Source organism: Herpailurus yagouaroundi, unplaced genomic scaffold, assembly GCF_014898765.1.
Source record: "Herpailurus yagouaroundi ecotype Mexico unplaced genomic scaffold, PumYag 166, whole genome shotgun sequence".
Classification (NCBI taxonomy): domain Eukaryota; kingdom Metazoa; phylum Chordata; class Mammalia; order Carnivora; family Felidae; genus Herpailurus; species Herpailurus yagouaroundi.
Window position 1 is genome coordinate 21815185 of NW_024412407.1, and position 22175 is coordinate 21837359.

Genomic DNA, 22175 nt, shown 5'->3' on the forward strand with positions numbered 1-22175 from the left:
TTTCTAGGATTTTTTAAATATATGCCTTGCCGGGCACGTGCCATTATGCATATTGTTCATGGGTGACAATATATGGTTTGATTTTTCTCCCTCAGAGCACCAATTTTCTAAACTCTCATCCTTCTGTCAAATGATCTCTTTCTTTCTTTTTTTAATGTTTATTCATTTTTCAGAGAGAGAGAGAGAGAGAGAGACACACACACTCACAGGGAGTGGGGGAGGAACAAAGGGAGAGGGAGATACAGAATCCAAAGCAGGTTCCAGGCTCTGAGCTGTTAGCACAGAGCCTGACTCAGGGCTCAAACTCACAAATTGTGAGATCATGACCTGAGCTGAAGTCGGGATGTTTAACCAATTGAGCCACCCAGGCAACCCCCTTAAATTATTTCTTAATAACATACGTGACAAAATATCCCTATCAGAGGTAAGTGACAGTCGAAGAAGCTCATGAGCTTAGTTTTTATTGTGAAGTTAAAATATAATCCAGTTTAACTGAAAATTTAACATTTTGTCCAGAAAATAAAGAGGAAAATAGCAACTTGTGTGGGGGAGATTTCATCTGCCTCTCAGTGGGTGTAGTTCCTGAGAAGGGAATTGTTCATATACTCCTCCCTCTGTTTGACTGACCTCATAACTTGGACGCTGAGTGTATGACAGTTCTTGATTAGATTCTAATGTTTAAAGGGTAATTTTTTCCTACTTCATTCAAATTTTACCTTGATTCTGATTTTAGAATTCCATCTGCAAGCATGATGAACTGGAGCATAAAATTCACAAGATATTTAATATCAGTGTTTTCCTTTTTCTTAATGCCTATCCAATTTTATATGGCTTACAAAAACAGGTGGCACTTTCTTTTTTTTTTTTAATTTTTTTTTTTCAACGTTTATTTTTTTATTTTTGGGACAGAGAGAGACAGAGCATGAACGGGGGAGGGGCAGAGAGAGAGGGAGACACAGAATCGGAAACAGGCTCCAGGCTCTGAGCCATCAGCCCAGAGCCTGACGCGGGGCTCGAACTCACGGACTGCGAGATCGTGACCTGGCTGAAGTCGGACGCTTAACCAACTGTGCCACCCAGGCGCCCCCAGGTGGCACTTTCTAATGGATGTTTACGTCAAAGTTTTTGAGGGCAGAAACAGTTTCTGGAATAACTACGTGCATAGTTCCTGGCACATAGTAGGTGGTCAATAAAGATTGTGGAATAAATAAAATGCTAGTATGTCCCTTTAACTTTGAATAAATGGTTATATTTAAAGCATTTAAGGGGCACCTGGGTGGCTCAAGTGGTTAAGCATCTGACCATAGCTCAGGTCATGATTTTGTGGTTCATGAGTTTGAGCCCCACGTCCGGTTCTGTGCTGACAGCCCAGAGCCTGGAGTCTGCTTCAGATTCTGTGTCTCCCTCTCTCTTTCTCTACCCCACTCATGCTCTGTCTCTTGCTGTCTCAAAAATAAATAAACATTAAAAAAAATAAAGCATATAAAGTGTTCATGTCTACTTGCTTTTTAAGGACATTTTTAGGTGAATACAACACAATTAGTTTGTTTCCAAACCCTGTCTTATTGGTTCCAGGTTGACCTAGTCATGGATGACAAGAGCACAGAGAGACTGAGTTTGGGGGGGAAAAAAAAGAGGCTGATATTTCCATCAATTTGGTAGAAGAAATGGGTAATTACCCAGAAGTGGAGCAACATGAAAGCATCTAATGCAACGTAAACCTTCACAGCGCTCTTAAGAAAGGACAAAAGCTCTATTGGAAATAAACATGAATGGTGCTGGTGGATGATGTCACTTGGATTGGTGGGCTATGTTGCAGCAGGGGTCAGAGTAGAGAAAATGAGGTCTCCTCTCTCCCCATATCCCTGTCTTTGGTCTAAGAATAGGGCTGACAACACGAAAGTCTGAAGGAAAAAAAGGTCATGTAAATGTTAAGTCGGAAGAAAATTCTAATGACTGCAAGACAGATGATAAAACCCTAAGAATGTAAACTTAATGTAGACTTGTAATACAGCTGCTGAAAAACTAATATGGTACAAATTTTCATGGGCATGTGTATACCTGTGTATTTGAGGAGACGGCATAATATTAAAATACTAAGGTATTAGTATTAGACATATGGGAAGGCTATTTCAAATGCTGTGGGAATGGAAGAATTGTAACCTGTGAGTAAATTAGCATGTTCATCAGAAGTAAACAGAACAGATGCTGTTAACAAGTTTTCCTAAACTTTCTACCACTGCTCCTTGGCCAGCCTCTGGTCCTACCCACTGCCATTTATACATTCTCTCAGAAATTCTATAATGCAAAGACAGACTCTTAAACAGTCTACAAGGAAGTGAGCATGTGTTCAAAACTTGGTGTTGTGATAGCATAGTTTACATACAAACATGGGTAAGAAGTGACGTCTTAGGCAGGTGTCCATCCTTTCCGGGAAATGAAAGTCAGAGTGAAGCAGCTGTGATGGGTTAGTATTTGAAGGCAAACAGTGTTCTGTAGTGTAAACTTCACTTCTACAGGAAAGATACTAGATTAGATTAGTTCAAGTGTCGTAAAGCATTCTTAAGAGCGATACAATCTGATTGAGCTGAGTTTAGGCCCACATATTTGAATATCTGTATGAGGTTCCCATTGAAAAGAGTTTAGCATTTTATCTATTAATATTTCTGTGTCATTTATTGCAAGGTGTATTCAATATCATGCCTGTTCCAGTTTGATAAGCAGAGATTGCAGTGGAGATCATGGCTTAGCCCAAGGCCCATAGCTAAGGCAAAAAAATGGGAACAAGTTTAGTGGCAATACTTTCCTGGAACATGGTACCCAGAAATAAGCAGATTCCAAACACTGATAAGGTTGTTATGGACAACGGCATTCCGGTCTTAAATCCATTTCTGCCAAGAAGGGTGGATTCAAATTCTACAGGCTTCTTGAATTTTCACTTGGCACCTTTCTCTACTGAGATGTTCAGAAAGATGACAGAAGACTGGCCCAGCTAAAACTGAGTTACTTAAATGCTTTGAAGGTATGTGCTCTACTAATGACCTCACTACATAGAACATGATCAACATTTTCTTGAAAGTGTGCATTAATAGGAAAAGATTAATTAAAACACCACAACCAAAAGTTTCCAAGCATGTATGCTGCACAACCGAATCTGATAATTTCATCTTCTACTGTCCTGCCTTCACTCTGCTGTGTTAACTTAGACTTTGTTTGAAAAATCTTTCTCATGGGGCACCTGGGTGGCTCAGTTGGTTAAGCATTCGACTTTGCCTCAGATCATGATCTCACAGTTGGTGAGTTTGAGCCCCATGTCGGGCTCTGTGCTGACAGCTGAGCCTGGAGCCTGTTTTGGATTCTGTGCCTCCCTCTCTCTGCCCCTCCCCCGCTCACACTCTGTGTCTCTCCCTCTCTCAAAAATAAATGAACATTAAAAAATTTAAAAAAAAGAAAAATCTTTCTCATAATTTCTTCTTTTGAATTTTTCAACTTAAAAGCAGATGTCATTTATTTCTGTGTTTTTATTTTCCATTTAAAAGGTAACATATACTTTCTAAAACATTAGAAAAGTAAAAAAATATTACCCATAGTTTTATCATGCAAGTCTTTTTTTTTGTTGTTTATTTTTCCTACATTTTAGTGACCATACTCAGTATGAACTTTTATCTTGCTTTTATTTTTTATTTATTTTTATTTATTTTTAATTTTTTTTAATGTTTATTTTTGAGAGAGAGAGAGACAGAGTGCAAGCTGGGGAGGGGCAGAGAGAGGGAGACACAGAATCTGAAGCAGGCTCCAGCTCTGAGTTTTCAGCACAGAGCCTGACGCAGGACTCGAACTCACAAACTGTGAGATCATGACCTGAGCTGAAGTCAGACACTTAACTGACTGAGCCACCCAGGCGCCCTTATTTTTTTTTTAATGTTTATATATTTATTGAGAGAGAGAGAGAGCAGGGGAGGGGCAGAGAGAAAAGGAGAGAGAATCTCAAACAGGTTCTGTGCTATCAGTGCAGAGCCTGACCCAGGGCTTGATCTCATGAATCATGAGATCATAACCTGAGCAGAAATTAAGAATCAGATACTCAACTGACTGAGCCACCCAGGTGCCCTTATCCTGCTTTTAAAGTCATGATATAAGTCGTTTTATATATTATTACATATTCTTACTAAGAATTATTGGCTACATATTATGTCAGCTGCTACAGCTTATATTTGCTATTGTGCAATATTTACTTTACCACCAAGGTTTATTATTATTCATATTATGATAAACACAATTGTGAATAAAGTATTTTTCAAATATAGGATTATATCCTTAGGATATATTCAGTAGTTCCATTTTGCCATTTAAAATGGTTGTAGAAGATATGAGATTTGTTGTTTCAATATCAGCATTGGTTACTATAATAAAAAATATTTTGCTAATCTGATACATGAAAAATGATATCTCGCTATTATATTACTTTAATTTCTTTCCTATAATCAATCTTTTGCATATAACAGTTGTTGCAAAGTTTTCTCATTTTGTTGTCTACTTTTTAATTTTATTAGAGTTTTGACATAAAAATTAAAAGTTGTATGAAACACACTTACTTGATATATTGCTTTATATTTTTATATTAAGGCATATGTATTTCTAAATTAAGAAATCACTTATTCATAGAGTGCTAAATTTAAATTCAATTTTGAGGGGGGGGATATTTTAGAAATATTGAGTAATAATATATTCACCTGAACAATTACTTATTTACTTACTTAATTAATTGATTTAGAGACAGAGAGAGAGAGAGAGAGAGAGAGAGAGAGAGCAGGGGAGAGGCAGAGAGGAAGAAAGAGAATCCCAATTTGGAACCCAATGTGGCCTCTATCTCAGGAACTGTGAGATCATGACCTGAGCCCAAACCAAGAGTTGGTCGCTTAACCCACTGAGTCACCCAGGCACCCGCACCTAAATTTATTTTTATCTTAACATATTATGTGATATCCTAAAACTGTACGAAACTGGTATTCTCCATATAAGTAAATAATCACCTCAACATTATTTCTTGAGTAATCTTATGCTTTCTCATTGCTTTTTGATGCTTCCTTTATCATATATCTAATTCTTACAAATAATCAGGCCTGAAGACTGTGGCCATGTGCCTGCCTGCACACGTAGCTGGTACAGCACTGCCACCCCAGCCTACCCCCTCCCTTTCCCCATCCTTTAAGGAGTTTGCTCTGAGACTGGTTAAGTGCAAGTTACATTTCCAGAAGCACGCCTCAGGAGGCCCAAGCTTCTGACCTCTCTGAAGTTTACTCCTTTGGTGCTTTGTAAATGTGCCTATCATTTAAATAAACACTCATCTTGCTCCTCTTAGTTCTTCAGATATTTACTTGGCCCACATACCACCAGATGACTTAAAAAGACTGAAAAGCCCATGGAAAGATCCCATTTCCAGAGCATTTGCCCTAAGCAGATCATGGAATGGAGTCAGCATGACCGGGATTCAAGAGTATTTCCTGCACTAATGACTTCAGCACTGTGTGTGGGTGTGAGGGGATATGCAAGAGAAGTACAGGACAGAGCTCTTGCCTTGAGCAAACCAATGTTTTGGTGGGGTAACCAGGAGGTATATGCCTGAAATAATGCACACAGCAAGCCCACAGAACTATAATTCCTACCATATACACTTAAGAGAGGAAACCAAGGCAAACTTGGGGAAGAGGCCGGGGGTGGGAAAAAAGACTTCTGAGTATCTTCCCTGGTTTTGCCCTTATCTGAATTATGGTGCTATCTTCTCTTTTCTCTCCATGCATCTTACTAATTGGGGGATCTTGGATAGATTCCTTAGTTTCTCTAAGTCTCAGTTTCTTCAGCTATAAAATGGGGATGGGGAGCCTGGGTGGCTCAGTCGGTTAAGCATCCGACTTCAGCTCAAGTCATGATCTTGAGATTTGTGGGTTTGAGCCCCATGTCAGGCTCTCTGCTACCCGTGCAGACCCCACTGTTGATTCTCTGCCCCCTCTCTCTCAAAAATAAACATTTAAAAAATGGGGTTAATAATAGCGATTATCTCCTGGAGGTTATTACATATTGTATGAAGAGTGCTCCGCATAGAGATTCAAACATGAATGTTGTTAATATATGTTAGTTTCCTTCCTCACAGTCTATATCTTTCCCCTCTACCAAGACTTGTTCTCAAATCTTTTATTCCCATGGACATTTACTATTGGTGAGTTTAGCCTTATTTGTCTGTTTCCCTTCATCAAGACAGTTAAAAATACTGAAGTAATCATTTAAGAGCGACTACTCAGAAATCCTGGGGGATCTTAGCACCTGGACTACAGTTTAAGAAGTCTCTCTTAATTTGCATGTTAGGACCTTAACAGGGCAAGCTGCCCTTCTTATGATCACCAGAAGTTTGTAAGAGGTGAGGGATGGTCAAAGTTTGGAGTACATCTTCCCCATTATCATCCAGGGGACTGCAAGCATGACAGCGTTCTCTGGTGTCAGATGGCTGTTTTCCGTATGGGTTTTATCTGCTCCCTTCCGTGAAGAGATAAAAGCTGTCAGCTTGTAGAAGGCAGAGGTCCCATGTGACATTTTTGGGTGGTTTTGTAACACCAGGCTGGAAATTTAGCCACTTCTCTTTCTTTTGGTCTCAAAACTTGTTTTCCCTATTATGTCTGAAATTTTCCTGTTAAAAATTAGATATTTTTCCTCTTATAGACTTAAAAAAAAATCCAAATCTCCCTGAAAGAGATCAAAATTTCAATAGTTATCAAGCATTTACTACTGTTTACTGAAGGGACTGATGTGTAAATGAAAGAGCTGTTGACTCAGAGTCTCTGGAGACAGGCTAGTGCTGGCTCAGTCACTAGTGCGTCCTCTTGAATGGGTCACAATATCTCTGATACTTGGTTTTCTTATGACCTTCAGTATTGCTTTTCTCTCAGATAATGATAATCACAAAAATAATTAGCATTTATTGAGCACTTACTTTGTGGCAGGTAATGTGCCAAGACCTTTAAGTGTATTTTCTAATTTAAACCTCACAAGAGGCATAGGAGGTGGGCACCATTATTTCCCTCATTTTATAGTTAAGGAAAATGAAACCTTGGTGATTATTCTTTTGGTAAAGACTGGCAAAAGGCTAATTAAAACTAAAATCAGTTCTATGTGATGTTGCATTCTTAAAAATTTTGGTATAGAGGTATGAGATCCTTTGAAGTGATTGATAAATGCTATCCTGATATATAGATGGAAGCATGAAATTATATTTAGGAAGAATCATTGTAAATTGAAGTAGGCAAGATTTGAAATATCCATATATTTTTCTTTAAAATTTCCATTCTTCTTTGTTATCGGAACGAGGCCATGAGCAATTCAACAGCAAGTAGTGTAAATACCTCTAAGAGCTATGACCCTATCAAATAAGTTGGAAGTTTAATAGGATGCTAATTTGGGAGTCTCATTGGAGGCATCAAAATACAATGAGACCAAGATGCAAATTTTAAAAGAAAATATTTGAAAACTGGGGCTATAATGCTTAAAAACCCTGCCCCCAGACCAAAGATATAAAACAGTTGAGCTGTTGGAGATAAGAGAGAATTTTGTGATGGCAAGTGCTTTGTAGTGAGTTGTGTCTGTGTTCTGTCCTGCCCCACCTCAGTGCATGGGAGGGGACCCGGGTGTGGAGGGGAGAAGGTGGTGGTTGACACTCACATCTAGTCTAGTGGGAGGAACTTCAAAGGCTCCGCTTGGGGAGCTTGCTGTTTGGCCTCTGCAGGTAGGGAAATAAAGTAGACTGATGTCACACTCCAGCTTTGGAAACAGAGAGGTTAAGGGTCAGGAGATGGGCTGGACGGCATTCTTGGCAGGAAAATCAGACTAGCTGCTGCTTTGAGATTGGCCTGCATTTCCAGAGTTTTCCCAGGCTAACAGATTGTTTCTTATGAACCATACCTTAAAAAGAGATCTGGTTTGAGATTATTCCTAAACTCCTATCCTACACACTGTCTTTGACAGTGGTTAAAATTAATATCATCACAAGGGTGGCAGATGGTACCTGGGGAAGAAGACATCATCACTTATATAGTATTCTGACTGAAAATGCTTAACTTCATCTAATTATGAAGAGATGCAAGACAAATCCAAATTTAGGAATATCCTACAAATAAAGGGCCTGTATTCTTAAAAAATGGCAATGTCACTAAAGACAAAGGATGGCTGAGGAATTGGTACAGATGAAAAGAGACTAAGGAGATTTGACAACTAAATGCTACATGTGATCCTGAATGGGGTTCTGTGCCGGAGGAACAAACTGTTTTAAAGAACACCGTTTGGACAATGGATACATTGGAATATGGGTAAAAGATTAAAGTTTTAGATCAATGTTACATTTTCTGAACTTGATTGTTGTACTCTGAATATACAGTAGTTCCCCCCTTATCCCTGGTTTCATTTTCCATGATGATTTCAGTTACCCATGGTCAACTGTAGTTTAGAAGCAGATGGTCTTCCTCACAAATCATCAGAAGGTCAGTAGCCCGACACTACGTCACTATGCCTATGTCATTCACCTCACTTCATCTCATCACATAGGCATTTGTCATGTCACATCATCACAAGAAGAAAAAGTGTAAGTATGGTATGATAAGGTATTTTGTGAGAAAGATGCCATATTCACATAAATTTATTACAATATGTTATTATAATTGGTCTTTTATTATTAGTCATTGTTCATGTCTCACTGTGCCTAACTTAAGTTTATTTTATTTTTATTTATTTATTTATTTTATTTTTGGGACAGACAGAGACAGAGCATGAACAGGGGAGGGGCAGAGAGAGACGGAGACACAGAATCGGAAGCAGGCTCCAGGCTCCGAGCCATCAGCCCAGAGCCTGACGCGGGGCTCGAACTCAACGGACCACGAGATCGTGACCTGGCTGAAGTCGGACGCTTAACCGACTGCGCCACCCAGGCGCCCCATCACTGTGCCTAACTTATAAATTAAACTTTATCATAGGTATGTATGTATGTATGTATATGAAAAAACATAGCATATATAGGGTATGGTAATATCTGTGGCTTTAAGCATCCACTGGGGGTCTTGGAATGTATAAGGGGGGACTAGTGTGTAAGAGAATCTCTTTGTTCTTAGAAATACATGAATTATTAAGACGTACATGGGTATGATGTATTCAACCTACATTCAAATAATTCTGAAAATAAATTGTGTGTGTGTGTGTGTGTGTGTGTGTGTGTGTGTGTGTGTGTAGAGCATGACAATGATAAACAGACATGACAAATTATAAAAATGCTGATTTGGGGTCAAAGTTGTGTACTCTCCGTGTAACTTTTCTGTGTTTGAGATTCTTTTGAAATAAAAATGAGGGGCTCCTGGGTGGCTCAGTTGGTTGAGTGTCTGACTTTGGCTCAGGTCATGATCTCACAGTTCGTGGGTTTGAACCCCACGTTGGGCTCTCTGCTGTCAGCATGGAGCCTGCTTCAGATCCTCTGTTCCCCTCTCTCTCTCTCAAAAATAAATAAACGTTGAAAAAAAAAAGAAAGAAAAATAAGACATTTTCTCAGCAAGGTCTCCCATTAGTGAGTGCTTGTTTCAACCTTGTCTCCTACCTGTGGCTACACACAGTTCCCCTTTCAGAAATGCTAGTAAGCACCACCCCAGACCTGCTAAATCAGAATCTCTGGGGATGAGGCCAGGGATCTGTGTTTTAACTCTCTGGATGGTTATACATACTAAAGTTTGAGAAACACTGGTTTAGATTACTCAGGAACCATGTTTGGAATTGGGGTGTGGTGTTAATTCAGGCTGTTGGACATGGGAGAAAGGTGATGGATATTTGGATGGTGACCACAGGATCTAGCTCACAACAGTGGGTGAGGATAGTTATGAGATTCTCTTTCTATATTCTCCCCAATACCATCCACTATCGTTTTCCAGATTATATCTGGAAATCTCAAGTACACAAGCATTTTTAGCCCCAAATTTCCCAGCCGGAAGTATAAATGCCTAATTTATATTTATTAGAGAACAAATCCATAGATTCTCCATAGAAAATATAATTGATTATGGTGAGCTGGAAGAGTTGCCCATTTTCAGCTTAGTGAGGTAGTGAGGGGTCATAGAGCTTTTTTCTTGTCTCTGTGGAGGATATTTTGGAAGGGAACCTGTAAGGAGTGGTAGTACTCATGAGACAAGGAGCTCTGACCTTGAATCTCCTAATTGGAGGCGGCTTGGTACTTGGTATGTCAGACTTGTTGATCTGTCTGAAAAAGGAAAGGGGATTGGAGAGAAATGGGAAAAATTGATGGGATGGTGGGGGGCAGTGGAGCATCTTAAATGGCCACTCTGGTGCAGTAAGGATGCCTGCCTGAGTCTGGGGCTGGCAGGGCCCAGTGCCAAAGAAAATGTGGAACCTCTTGTTCAAAAATAAGAATTTCAAGATCGTGCCAGCAAAACATCAAACCAAGCATCAAACCAAGACCCTTCTAAGGACTGGACAACGTGCTACAGCACAGCTCGTACAACCATAAGGCAGACCCTGCCTGAATCTCCCCTGGTCAAAAGGAGGCCACACTTGCTAGAATTCCACCCAAGAGTGTGGTCTGCCTTTGGGTATACTGTCAGTGATGGAGCTAAGGGGGTTTGCAAGAAGTCAGGCCAGGGACAGCACTCCCACTTCAAAGAAGTGTACACTGCAGAAATCCTTCAGAGCTACTAAAAACATCACTCATGTGCCCAACAGAGAGCTAACATTTGACACCTACCTAAGTGCAACCAGTCAGTGTTGACCAGACAAACAATAGTCAAGAGGATCTGAGATCACACACCCAGGTCAGAATGATATGTTTGCCCATTTCATCCTGATCCTGCTTCCCTATCCCAACAGGGAAGGAGCTCCAATGCACGGACAGGAGTAAAGGAATTAATGGCTGCCTCATTTATCTAAGGAAGTCTGGAAGAGATGAGACCAACATTTTAAACTGATCTGGAGTGGGGTATGTGTGTAATGTTTAATAACTGAAAATAACTAAATCCAAGGACTGTCCTTGAAATATCATTAAGGAATAGAACATATAGATTTGATTGTTGCAAGGGAGTTATTTAAAAACCAATATTTTATTTGTACCTCATTGAGGCGACTGCTCAATAAACGGTTACATATTAAAAATTATATTTAGGGGCGCCTGAGTGGCTCAGTAGGTTAAGTGTCCAACTTTGGCTCAGGTCATGATCTTGGAATCTGTGAGTTTGAGCCCTGCATGGAGCTCTTTGCTGACAGCTCTGAGCCTAGAGCCTGCTTCAGATTCTGTGTCTCCATCTCTCTCTCCCTGCCTCTCTCTCTCTCTCTTTCTCTCTCAATCCCTCTCAAAAATAAATAAACATTTTGAAAAATTAAAAATAATTATATTTAGTACAAGACAGGGGAATGAAGAAAGCTATTCATGAAAGACTCAGTTGATGGATCATGGATAATAATCCCTTTCACTTCTAGTCTTGAACTGAGGATATCCAAGTGAAGAGTGAATATAAATCACCCTGAAAAGATCTCTGATGGAAGAACATTATACTGGACACTTATTTTTTAATACAATCAATCTTTTGCGAGTAAACATTTTAAATATTATACTATGCTCTCTTTATGACCTCTCCTATAGATTTTTTAGGGCAGTGATGACTGGGCCTTTGCTAAAGTGATTCACAGTCTTAGCACAGGAGACTCTTTGAATGCCATTTGGCTGAATTGATGTTTGTGACGTCTACTATTGATCCTATCAGGGGTAATACAAATACTTAAGCATTACAAAAATTCCACATCAATTATTTATTGCTACATTTATGTATCTACTATTTATTGAAGCTCTAAATGAGGACTGCTAAGCCCCATAAAGGCTAAAGCATGAATTAGACACTGATCTCATTCTCAAGATGCTTCTAGTTTGGTAAGGCTCAAGTGTATGGAAATAACAAGAAGGCAAGGTGGAAAGTGTTGAATGGTACCTTAAAAAGGATGTGACCTTAGACTCCTGCCCTGAGCTCTGAGTTCTAGAAGGCCCTATTCTGGACCAAAGAGACATGCCCACCAGCAGCCTGAGATTCCTCCCACTTTTAGAATATGTTCTGGGTATCTGACATCCCAGCCCTTATCGATCTTCCCAAGTGTAGACTGCACATCTGGGGTGTGCCGGGGTGGCCCAAGGAGTGGCCAAGGAATGACTACCTGCAGGGACTATCGGTGGGAAGACTTGGAAATGTGGGCCAATTCTCCCTGTACCACCTGTAACAGTTTATTACCTTAAATTGCAACTTTTAATGTTTAGACTATGTTGCAAGGGTCTCCAATTACTCTTGCCCCGGAGGCCCACAAATGTTACGGGCAGGGTGGCCTGGCTATAAGAACTTGACCTTGGCAGTATCTGGGAAGTTTCACTGGGGAGGTAGAGCTTGAACAGGCAGAGCTGGGAGAAGGGAAGGAGGAAGAGGAATTTCTGACAGAGGGGAACATCACACTCAAAGACATGGAACTGAAAGTGTCAGCTTGTATGTGGGGAATCTAGCTTTCCATGAGGACATCAGGAGTGGAAGAGTAGAAACAAAGGAGACCAGATCATACACTACCCAGAATGCTAGGACATGGTGAAGTGTCTCGTATTCTCAGCACAGGAGATCCATTTACATGGACTGATGTTCATGACATCTAATATTCACTCCAGTAGGGTTAGGGTCTTTGAAAATCTTTATGTAGACAATGGGGTGTCATTGTAAGTGTGAAAAGTTTTGATCAGATCAACTTTGTAAAGAGAGAGTGCTGGCTTGCCATGAGGATGGTGAGCAAGGATGGGGGCAAGACAAAAAGAAAATGTATTTGAGATAATGGAAGAGGAAGAAAGAGGTAGAGAAAGGAATAAGACTTGGTACCTGGATTCTAAAGAGGTTGGTGAAGCCATTTGATGAAAAAGGTGATTTCTATGGGTGCCTCGCTGGCTCAGTCAGTACAGCATGCAACTCCTGATCTCTGGTGGGGAGTTCCAGTCCCACATTGGGGGTAGAGTTTACTTTAAACAAAAGAAAAGAAAAAGGTGATTTCTATTTGAAGCTGGACATTTTTTACTTTGCATAGTTAGTCAGATGGTAGTAAGGAATTAAGTAATGTGTTTTACCCTACCTGGGGTTTCACTGAATTCTTTTTAGTCATACGCTGACACCTTTTTTCCAGTCCGGGCAGTTAGATATGAGGATACCCTTGCCCAAAGTAGGTGTCTGGTGGGACCAAGAGGACAAGGTCAAGTTAAAGAAAAGAAACACTGAACACAAGTGTAAGTGTGAAGAATGATTTTTCAGTGAGTCTCTTTTAAACTTATCTGGTTTTCCTCTCCGTTCCCCCCCAACCTGCGACATTTTTTTCCACTGACTTTTGTAACAGCTTTATTGAGATATAATTCATATACCACAACTCACCCATTTAAAGTGCACAATTCAATAGGTTTTAATAGTCATAGAGTTGTGCAACCATCACCACAATCTATTTTAGAACATTTTCATCTCCCCAAAAAGAAATCCTGTGCCCTTTACTTACCTACTCCAAGCCCTAGGTAACCACTAACCTACTTTTTATCTCCACAGATTTGTGTACTCTGGACATTTTGTATAAACAGAATAATATATGATCCCAATGTCTGGTTTTTTTCACTTAGCAAAATCTTCTTAAGTTTCATTTATGTTGTAGCATGAATCACTACTTCATTCCTTTTCATGGCCAAATAATGTTCCCTTGTGTTTATCTACTCATCGGTTGACGGTCATTTGGGAAATTTCCTCTTTGGGGTTTTATGAATAAAACCACTATGAGTATTTGGGTAAAGGTTTTGTGTACATATAAGTTTTCATTTCTCTTGGATATATACTTAGAGATGAAAATGTTGGGTTAAATAGAAACTCTGTGTTCAACTTTTTGAGGAAGTCCTAAACTGTTTTTCAAAGTGTTGTGCCATTTTACATTTGCACTAGGAGTGTTTGAAGGTTCCAAAATCCAAGGAAAAACATTTGTGACTTTGACCAATAATTGAACATCCATTAAATGTATGGCAGAGGGCTGTGCAACATAGAGAGTGATAGATAGGTTGTCATATACAAATCCCCTGGATAAACAGAAACCTCTGTTTCTTTTAATAGTTCATGTTTAATGCCTTGGAGGCCCCAAACAGTAACATCATTTGTGTAGACAGAGGAGGATTTCTATCATATAGGAGGCATTTCTAAGTTGCTAAGTACCCTTTTCCAAAGGAGAACGCAGACATAAAGAGATCTGTCAGCTGCATGGTAGGACAATGACTGGGTCCAGTTTATCTCAACACTTACAGGCCTTGTGCTAGCATTTCCTGGATTCTGGGTCTAACACTCTATTGTCTTCTTTCCTGCAGGCTTTCTAAACACACATATTTGAACATTAAGCTTATTTTTCTTTCATATTCCATTGTATGACCGTAAGTCTCAACCAAAACCATCTATGAATTGTAAGACATCTCTGACCTATAATTTAAGCTTTGGTCAGTTGCACAGTTTGAAATACACCACTCTGCATGTCCTGAGCTCCTCTGCCTTTCTGTAAACCCGGCTCTGTGAAGATTCCTCGGGTCGCAATTCTTTGATTGGGTTGCTAGTGTCCTAAACGAGTTTGCCTTCTCCAGGTCTCCCAGAAAAATAGAGCAAAAGGCTTCTAAAATGATATGATGAGGGGTACAAACACAACAGAGGAGTGGAAAGGCGTCCTGACACCACTTTCATTTGTCACCGCTGGAGCTTCAAGGGTCAGCAGACGTCGTCTGGGAGATGGTGACGGTGGGCTCCCGAGGTGGAAGGTTAAACCTTGGGTTGGGGTTAAGGAAGTGCAGGAGGCGTGGCTTGGAGACTTAAGAGAAGGTTCACCTCCACAGGTTGGCCACAAAAACTGCTGGCTCCTCAAGTGATGTTTACGTCCATTGAAGTTCGCACCCACCTGGACATCAGCTGACAGGTCAGGTTTCACTAACTCCGTATACCTGAGACAAAAACCCAAACTACATACTCCAAATAGAGACAGAGCCTCCCTTCCCTCCCTCCATCCTTCCCTTTCCTCCTTCCCTGCTTCCTTCCTTCCTTCTCCTTCTCTTTCCTCTCTTTATTTTCTTTATTATTTATTTATTTTCTATTTCTATTCCACACCCTCCACCCCCCACTTCACCTTCTTCTCCCTACGTCGGCAAATTACCCTCCCCCACCCCACCGACCCGACCCCGGCTCCACCTTTTCGTCTCCTGGCGTTTAGCAGGCTCACTCCACCGCGCGCGACCCCCGCGCCGGTCAGGCCAATTCTCACCCTCCCTGCTCCCTTAAAAGCCCAGGGAAAACGTCTTGGCCCCACCACCATGCACTTTCCCGGGAGGGGACTGTCGCACCCCAGGCCCATAAGCTCCAGGGCGGCTATAAACCTCCCTTTTCCTCGCTCTGGGGGCCCCCGCCGCCCCTCTAGCGCCAGAGGCTCACCGCAGCGCGCAGCTTCCCGGGTGGCCCGGCCTCCCCAGAGTCGCCCCGCCCCGTTCCAGCTCCGCCCCCGGCCGCAGCTCGCTGATTGGCCTTCCACCTCCTTTCCCCGGGCTCCTCTCCTCCCCTCAGCCCAATGGGCATCGCCACCTGGTCCAAAAATTCCCCCAAGGGGACCGAGGGGCTCTGCCACCACCAGCTCCTGCAGGGCGGCGGGGACCGCCGCGGTGGGGCGCAGAACGAGGAGGGGACCCGGAGCGGGAGAGCGGAGGAGGCGGGAGGAGGAGCAGAGGTGTTGGAGAGAAAAGTTCTGAAAGGAACAGGAAACCTGCCGGCGTAGCGGCGGCTGCGGCTCTCGGGCCCCTCCGACCCCCAGGGCTGCGCACGTCGCGGGGCGTCCGCCGCAGCGGCTTCGCTCCGGGCCGGCTTCCCCGGCGCGGGGGCAGGGCTGAGCCACGACACTCGGTCACTCAGGCCGTGCCCTTCGCTGCCGCTGTCGGCGCTGCAGCTGTGCGCTCCGTTTCGCCTCTGCCGCGGCGGCTCCCCGGAGAGGGCGGCGAGGGCGCAGGGAAGAGGAGGGACGTCTACTTTGGAGCATGAAGCAGCATGTCTGATAAAATGTCCAGCTTCCTCTACATAGGGGACATCGTGTCCCTGTACGCGGAGGGCTCGGTCAACGGCTTCATCAGCACCCTGGGGTAAGCCGGGGACGCGGGCTGCGCAGCGCCCGCGCTCTCTCTCCTGAACTATCCCCGCCCCTGCTCGCGCCGCCGCGTCCCCCTGCTCCCGCCCGGGGGGTGGCCGGGCCGCGCGGCTGGGTCTGTGCGCCCGCGGACAGCGCCGGGCGCTCGGCTCGCTCGCAGGAAGCTTGCCCGGAGAGGCAAGACTTTCTCAGCAACTTCGTAATCTCAAGCTCAGAGACGCATCAAAAAAGGAGGAAGTGATTCAAAAGCCCCGAGACAGGCCCTGCGAAGAAGTCTTCGCTAGCTTCTCCAAGGGTTGTTTTCGTTAAACGTGTTTGTGTTCCCGAAAAGGTAGAACAATACTGCACCTCTCCCGGTCTTGGCGAGCGACCACCCCCAAACCCCTGTCTCTCAGGGCAGTCGATAAAAGTCCGTGGCCTTGGACATGAAACTCAGGCGACGTGGTGAGCCAAAGTGTGGCTTTGCCCCTGCGGGGGTTGCTCACCGTCTCGTCTTCTCTGAAGTAATTTCCTTTCGGCTTTGCCAAACCGGGACTTGCCGTCAGGGGTAGCCCAGGGATGATGACTGCAGCTCTGTGACCCTTAGACGTCTCTGAGGGCCTCCTGGTTCTAGAACGCAGACCTGCTTTTCCCCTGTCCCGGGCCTTGGCCCACTGAAATCCTGAACTTCTTCTGGAACTCAGCCAAGTGCAGGGCTCTTGAGATTCGAGCTGACTTATGAATGGGGGAAATAGCTATATAAACATAACATGTGCTAGTTGGTTAAATAGGACTTCCTTGATGACTAGTATTTTCTCTCTGTCCTGATTGTGAATACCAGTTAGCAGTTTAAATATGCACGCGGCAATGTGTTTTCATGCGCACGTATTTTTTTTTTTTTTTAAATTTTTATTACCTTGCGGTCTCAGTACTTCAGACTGCCCACTCTTTAGGATTTCAGGCTGCAGAACTGGTGTTTCCACTCCTGGCCGGTCACTGTTAGGTTTTAGGGCACATGACTTAACATGCAGTGTCCTTGGACCGTGACTGTGAGCCATATTATAACGGAGTGGGTGCCTACTCGACCGAGGTCGTGGAAGTCACCAGTACTTACACAGTTTGTGTTAATTGTGCATCTCCCCCGTAGTTGAAGGAAGGGAGGTAGATATAATTGATTCCCTTTAAGGTCAATGTTAATCGTGAAACTGAAATGGGTAAGAAAAAATGTCAGTGGCCAGTGTGTATGTTGGGCTTGTAACTCATGAGCTACCATTTGTTCCTGACAGAATTCACAGTTCAAGGACATTTTTGTGCCCCCAGCACCATTTTGCAGATGAACTCTGTTGCACTTCACCTTTCCCCACCATAGACTCACTCTCTGGGTGGTGGGTAAGCAGGAAGGGCTCCAGGGCCAAAATGCTTAGGGTCAAATCCTGGCTTCTCCATGTGTGAATCTTATGACTGTGGGATGGGCAAGTTACAAAATTGCTCTGTATCTCAGTTTCCTCATGTCTAAAGTTGGGAAGAATGATGGTTTCTACCTCACAGGGCTTTGGTGAGGAAGAAGTGAGTTAATATATGTAAAGTGCTTAGCACAGTACCTGGCACATAGTAAGCACTTATGTGTCAGCTATTGTAATTAGCACTACCTTGGTTCCTGTGAACAATAGTTAACACTGGTAGACAGAATGATTAAAAAAAAAAAAAAAAAAAAGGACTAGGAATAGAGTATAAAGCCTAGACAAACAAAAGGCCATGTGTTTGTAGTGTCTCATTCAGCAAAGGTATGTGTTTATGTATCTATACACATAAAGAGTTATAGGTGGTAAATCAGGAAGCTGCTGCTTCAGCAGTTGTGGACTCTGTCCTGCTCATTATAGAGATCAGGGAACTCAGGGGAAGAGAAATGAGGTGACTTACCTAAGAAACAGAGGATATTAATGCCAAAAGCTGGAACTGTAACCCCGTCTCCAGATTCCCAGCCGAGTGTGTGTTTCTTTGGCGACATATCATAATCTTTAAGCCTTGAGAAAAAGAAAACTCTCGACCTTTAATGTAGTGTATGTTTGTGAAAATATTTATTTGTATCCAAATTTCTTGCTGGTGTTTTGAAAGTTGCGTTTCTACAGAACATGTGTAGTATTATTGTTCTGTTAACAAATTGAGTCTTGTTGAGGTTAATATGACAAGACCTCTGTGTAGCTCGATTCTGAGGTGAAGAAGGATCTTCAGAAAAGCTGCCCTTGGTGAAGCTTGGTGCTTTGATTGGATATTCTTTTTCTCTAACCTGTGGAGCTAAAAATTTGGCTTAAAGTTTCTGATTTCTGTTTTAGCTCTTTATCCATTTGACACTTTCGATAGCATGATGGCTTTTCAAATTCAGCTTAAGAGAGTAGTTAATGAGAATTTAGTGGATAAGCATTTCAAGGTAATTCTTGGTAAAGATAGTCATCTGCAAACAAATTTTGTCTGATTTTAACATTTAGTGTGTAAGGAAGTTTTGGAGGATATGCATTATTATCATTTTGCTTTGGGGAAGTTTTGCAATAAGGTAATGAATTTTTCTGTTAAAAAACCGATCAGTTTCATTCTCGAAGAGTTTAGCAGGCTCCTCTTAGAGATACTTCCTACTGGAAATGTGGGAGGAATTTTCTTAGGCTCTGTGACTGAGCTTCCAAGTTTGATTTCTCAGTGTGAGAAATTAGAATGCCCCAGTTGCAAAGATTTGCATTTCCTCTTTTTTCTCCAGTTATCCTTTAACCAGTACGTACCTGATGTTTCTGAATCCCAAATTGTTGCTGACTGAGGTATTTTTCTGCCAGCTTGTGTAGGTGCAAAAGGGGCCAGTTTGTATTTTGTAACTTAATTTTTCATCTAAACATCTATTTAAGAAACACTTATATTGATTTAAGGAAAACTGCTTTAAATCCTGTAGAATGAAGATGGTGAATATATTTTAAATAAACAAATTTCTGGCTAATGGTACATTTTAGGGTTATAGTTTTTTTTTTTTTTTTTTTTTTAAAGGAAGGGAGGGAATTTTGGGACCTGCTGTACAATTTTAAATGCAGTGGTAATAGTTCCTTCTTCCCTTTTCTATTTTCTTTATCCTGAGCCTTACTTCCCTGGTTATTGCCACATCTGACACTTCATATTTCTGAATATGATATCACCTTGAATATGATATCAAGGTCAATATCACCTTGACCAGTGATTCGGTACCTTCCAGTGGGAATGAGCATAGCAGGACTTCCAGGGTGGGTGGGATAGAATCAGTAAAAAGGTATTTAACTCCTTCATTGTCTATTCTCCATATGGTTGAAAGGTTAGTAAATGACACATGTGCATATGAGTGTGTGTGTGTGTGTGTGTGTGTGTGTGTGTGTGTGTGTCTATATATGTCTAAGTGATTGCTGCTTTTGGCTTGAGGTTTCTTTGCAGGATCTACCAAGAGTCAACACCCACTAAAGTCTCAGCAAACTATCAGATGACACTCATTGATGCTGTGACTACAGAGCATCATAATAATCTCTTAACCAGAGTGACAAAAAACTGGGGCCCTTATCTTTACTTGCTGCTTGATTTTTGGCCAATTCAGTGAACTTTTCAGTACCTTTGTTTCCATGTTCAATGATGGACGTTAGGTAGGGTGATGGCGTGTCACACAGTTTATAATTCTACCTTAATTCCTCGGATGAATAAAACTATAAATGCATACCTTTTATTGTTCCCAATTATAGTCCCTTGACTTTCCCTTCCTGATCTTTTTTTCTGTTTAATGTTTTTAGTATTTAAATATTTGCAGATTTGGTTTATTATTATCTTTTCTTCTGTCATTGAATTATGCTACTCTTATTACAGTTTTAAGATTCTTTCCCTTACTAGGACTGTCTGATCAGTGAAGAAAGAGTCAAGTAGATGAAGCAAGGCATGGTTACAGTCAACTTCTATTTTAGAATAATTTGAAGATTATCTTTAGTCTTTCCAACAGAACCCTTCCAAGTTAACAGCCAGTATTTCCTGCTGTAACTAGCTGTATAAACTTAGCTTTGTTTTGGTTGAGGCATATGCTATTTTGATAAAAAAACATCTAAAAATCCATTGAATATTTGCATGTATGTTCAGTGGAGAGGAAGAAGACAGTATAATCTTGAAAACTTAGCTGTTTTGGAAAATCTAAGGGTTAGTAGTGTCATGTTATGGAACTTGAAATCTGCTCAGGTACAAAGAGAGTTTCTCAAGTGGTGAACATAAAGTTTATTTTAAGCTAAAGTGGACTGTGTCTTAAACTTAGAAGTCATTCCATAAATGACTTCTCTTTTAGCTTTTAGACCCTCTCTTGTGGATAGCTCAGTCAGGTAAACAACCATCCCTCCTCAAATGCCTGGCTTGGCTCTGATAGACTGAAACTCACAGGCAACTGCTTGATCTTTTTCTAGATTTAACAGAAGCTTATTTTATTTCATTTTATTTTATTTTATTTTTTGCATAGGTAACACATTTCATAATCACATTGTCCCCTTGGAACTGTCCTTGTACAGATGGTACAAGGGTAACTTACAGAATATAGACAGAATACTATAGACTCATAATTTAAAACTGAAATTCCAGGCAGAGGGTGTGTCTTCGTATACAAATATAGAAGAAGAAGTAACAGTGGACTTCTATGACAAATTTATGGCATAGTAACAGAATGAATTTTACTCTTTTTTTTTTAACACCGGATCTTGGTAACCGATCATCAGATTATAATGAGAAGTGTAACTTTAATGATCATTCATTCATTCATTCATTCAATGGATAAAACTCTGCTTTTCAAATGTATTGATGCCTTTTTTTATTTTTTTTTTTTGTGGTTATCTTTCCACTCCCATGCAGATTTAGACTGGAAAGTTTTCAATATATGCCTTCAGAAAACCATAATTCTACTTGAAAAATACAAAACAACATACATGGGAAATAGTGACAGAAAATAGAACAGTATATTAGCAGTTATGGCACCACATGGTGAATGGATAGGTGATTTCCATTTTCATTTTTGTATCTCCTATGTTTCCCAGGTTCTATATATGTTTCTGTAATTAAACATCTATTACTGATACAGTTGGGAAAGCTAGCCAAAGTGAAAGTGATGTTTTGAAAGAGTCTTCAGTTTCTTATTACTGTTAGTCGACAGTATTTATCTTAAAAAGCATAAATAAAGCATTGTACTGGTCAAGGTCTGCAAGAAAACTACAGACGAGGAAACTGCATGCTACTGAAGTAGATGGTCTTATGTTTACTGTAAACCCAACTTGTTCCTAGCTATTATTGGTATTTTAAAATGTATTATGGGAAAATGTTTGACCAGTAATGCTGAGCAGTTATGAATGATTGACTTAACTTATACAGTAAATAAATAGTTCATTTTATTTTAGAAGTCTGTTTATACATGTAAGAAGTAAGCACTTTAGCATGGCCGCCTTGTTCATGTTCATAATCTTAGTAGTCACAATGAAACTTTTATTTCCTGAGTCAGCTTCTATAGGCGATAGTTTGTGAAGGATTTCTTTTTGTGTAGGTATGATTGAAATATTTTTCTTAAGTATCTTTGAAATGGATGATTAGCTCTCTCAAAATTCAAATCACTCATTGGTTAACAATGGCTATTTTATAGTTTATACTAACACACACCCACAGAAATCCAACCCTGAATAGGAATAAATTAAATTATGAGGCTATTTACAAAAAAGTTTAATCATAAAATTGAAAATGTGTCTACATCACACATCAAGTCCATGTAACTTTCCTTGTGAGGTGGTTTATGCTGGAGCATGCTGCAGATGGAATCATTAATTCACTCAACAAATATTTAATGAGCCCTGACTATGTGCTTGGGATACAGTGTGAAGATATGCTGGATCTTGTGTAGTTTGTGGATTCCTTTGAGAAGCTGGCTAAGACCTATGAGAGAGTATATG

General features: G+C 41.1%; 1 protein-coding gene and 1 long non-coding RNA gene across 10 annotated transcripts in view; one reads left to right on the plus strand and one right to left on the minus strand.

The window, feature by feature from the left end:
- LOC121038799 (uncharacterized) overlaps positions 1–21328 on the minus strand; it is a 67361-nt gene extending 46033 nt beyond the window's left edge. For 3 of the 6 annotated variants that reach the window (XR_005794512.1, XR_005794511.1, XR_005794507.1), the window contains exons 1-4: positions 15537–15573; positions 14940–15052; positions 13180–13274; positions 12933–13069 (exon numbers count right to left, since the gene is read on the minus strand). This is a non-coding gene — a long non-coding RNA (uncharacterized LOC121038799). The other 3 variants (XR_005794508.1, XR_005794509.1, XR_005794510.1) reach the window with 3 other exon arrangements.
- The window catches only part of ITPR2 (inositol 1,4,5-trisphosphate receptor type 2), a 509643-nt gene continuing 503214 nt past the window's right edge, over positions 15747–22175 (plus strand). Inside the window, exon 1 of one of the 4 annotated variants that reach the window (XM_040488608.1) lies at positions 15747–16231. In XM_040488608.1, coding sequence (XP_040344542.1) covers positions 16140–16231 — 92 coding nt within the window. In that variant the 5' untranslated portion in view covers positions 15747–16139. The remainder of the gene's footprint in view (positions 16232–22175) is intronic. The other 3 variants (XM_040488604.1, XM_040488605.1, XM_040488607.1) reach the window with 3 other exon arrangements.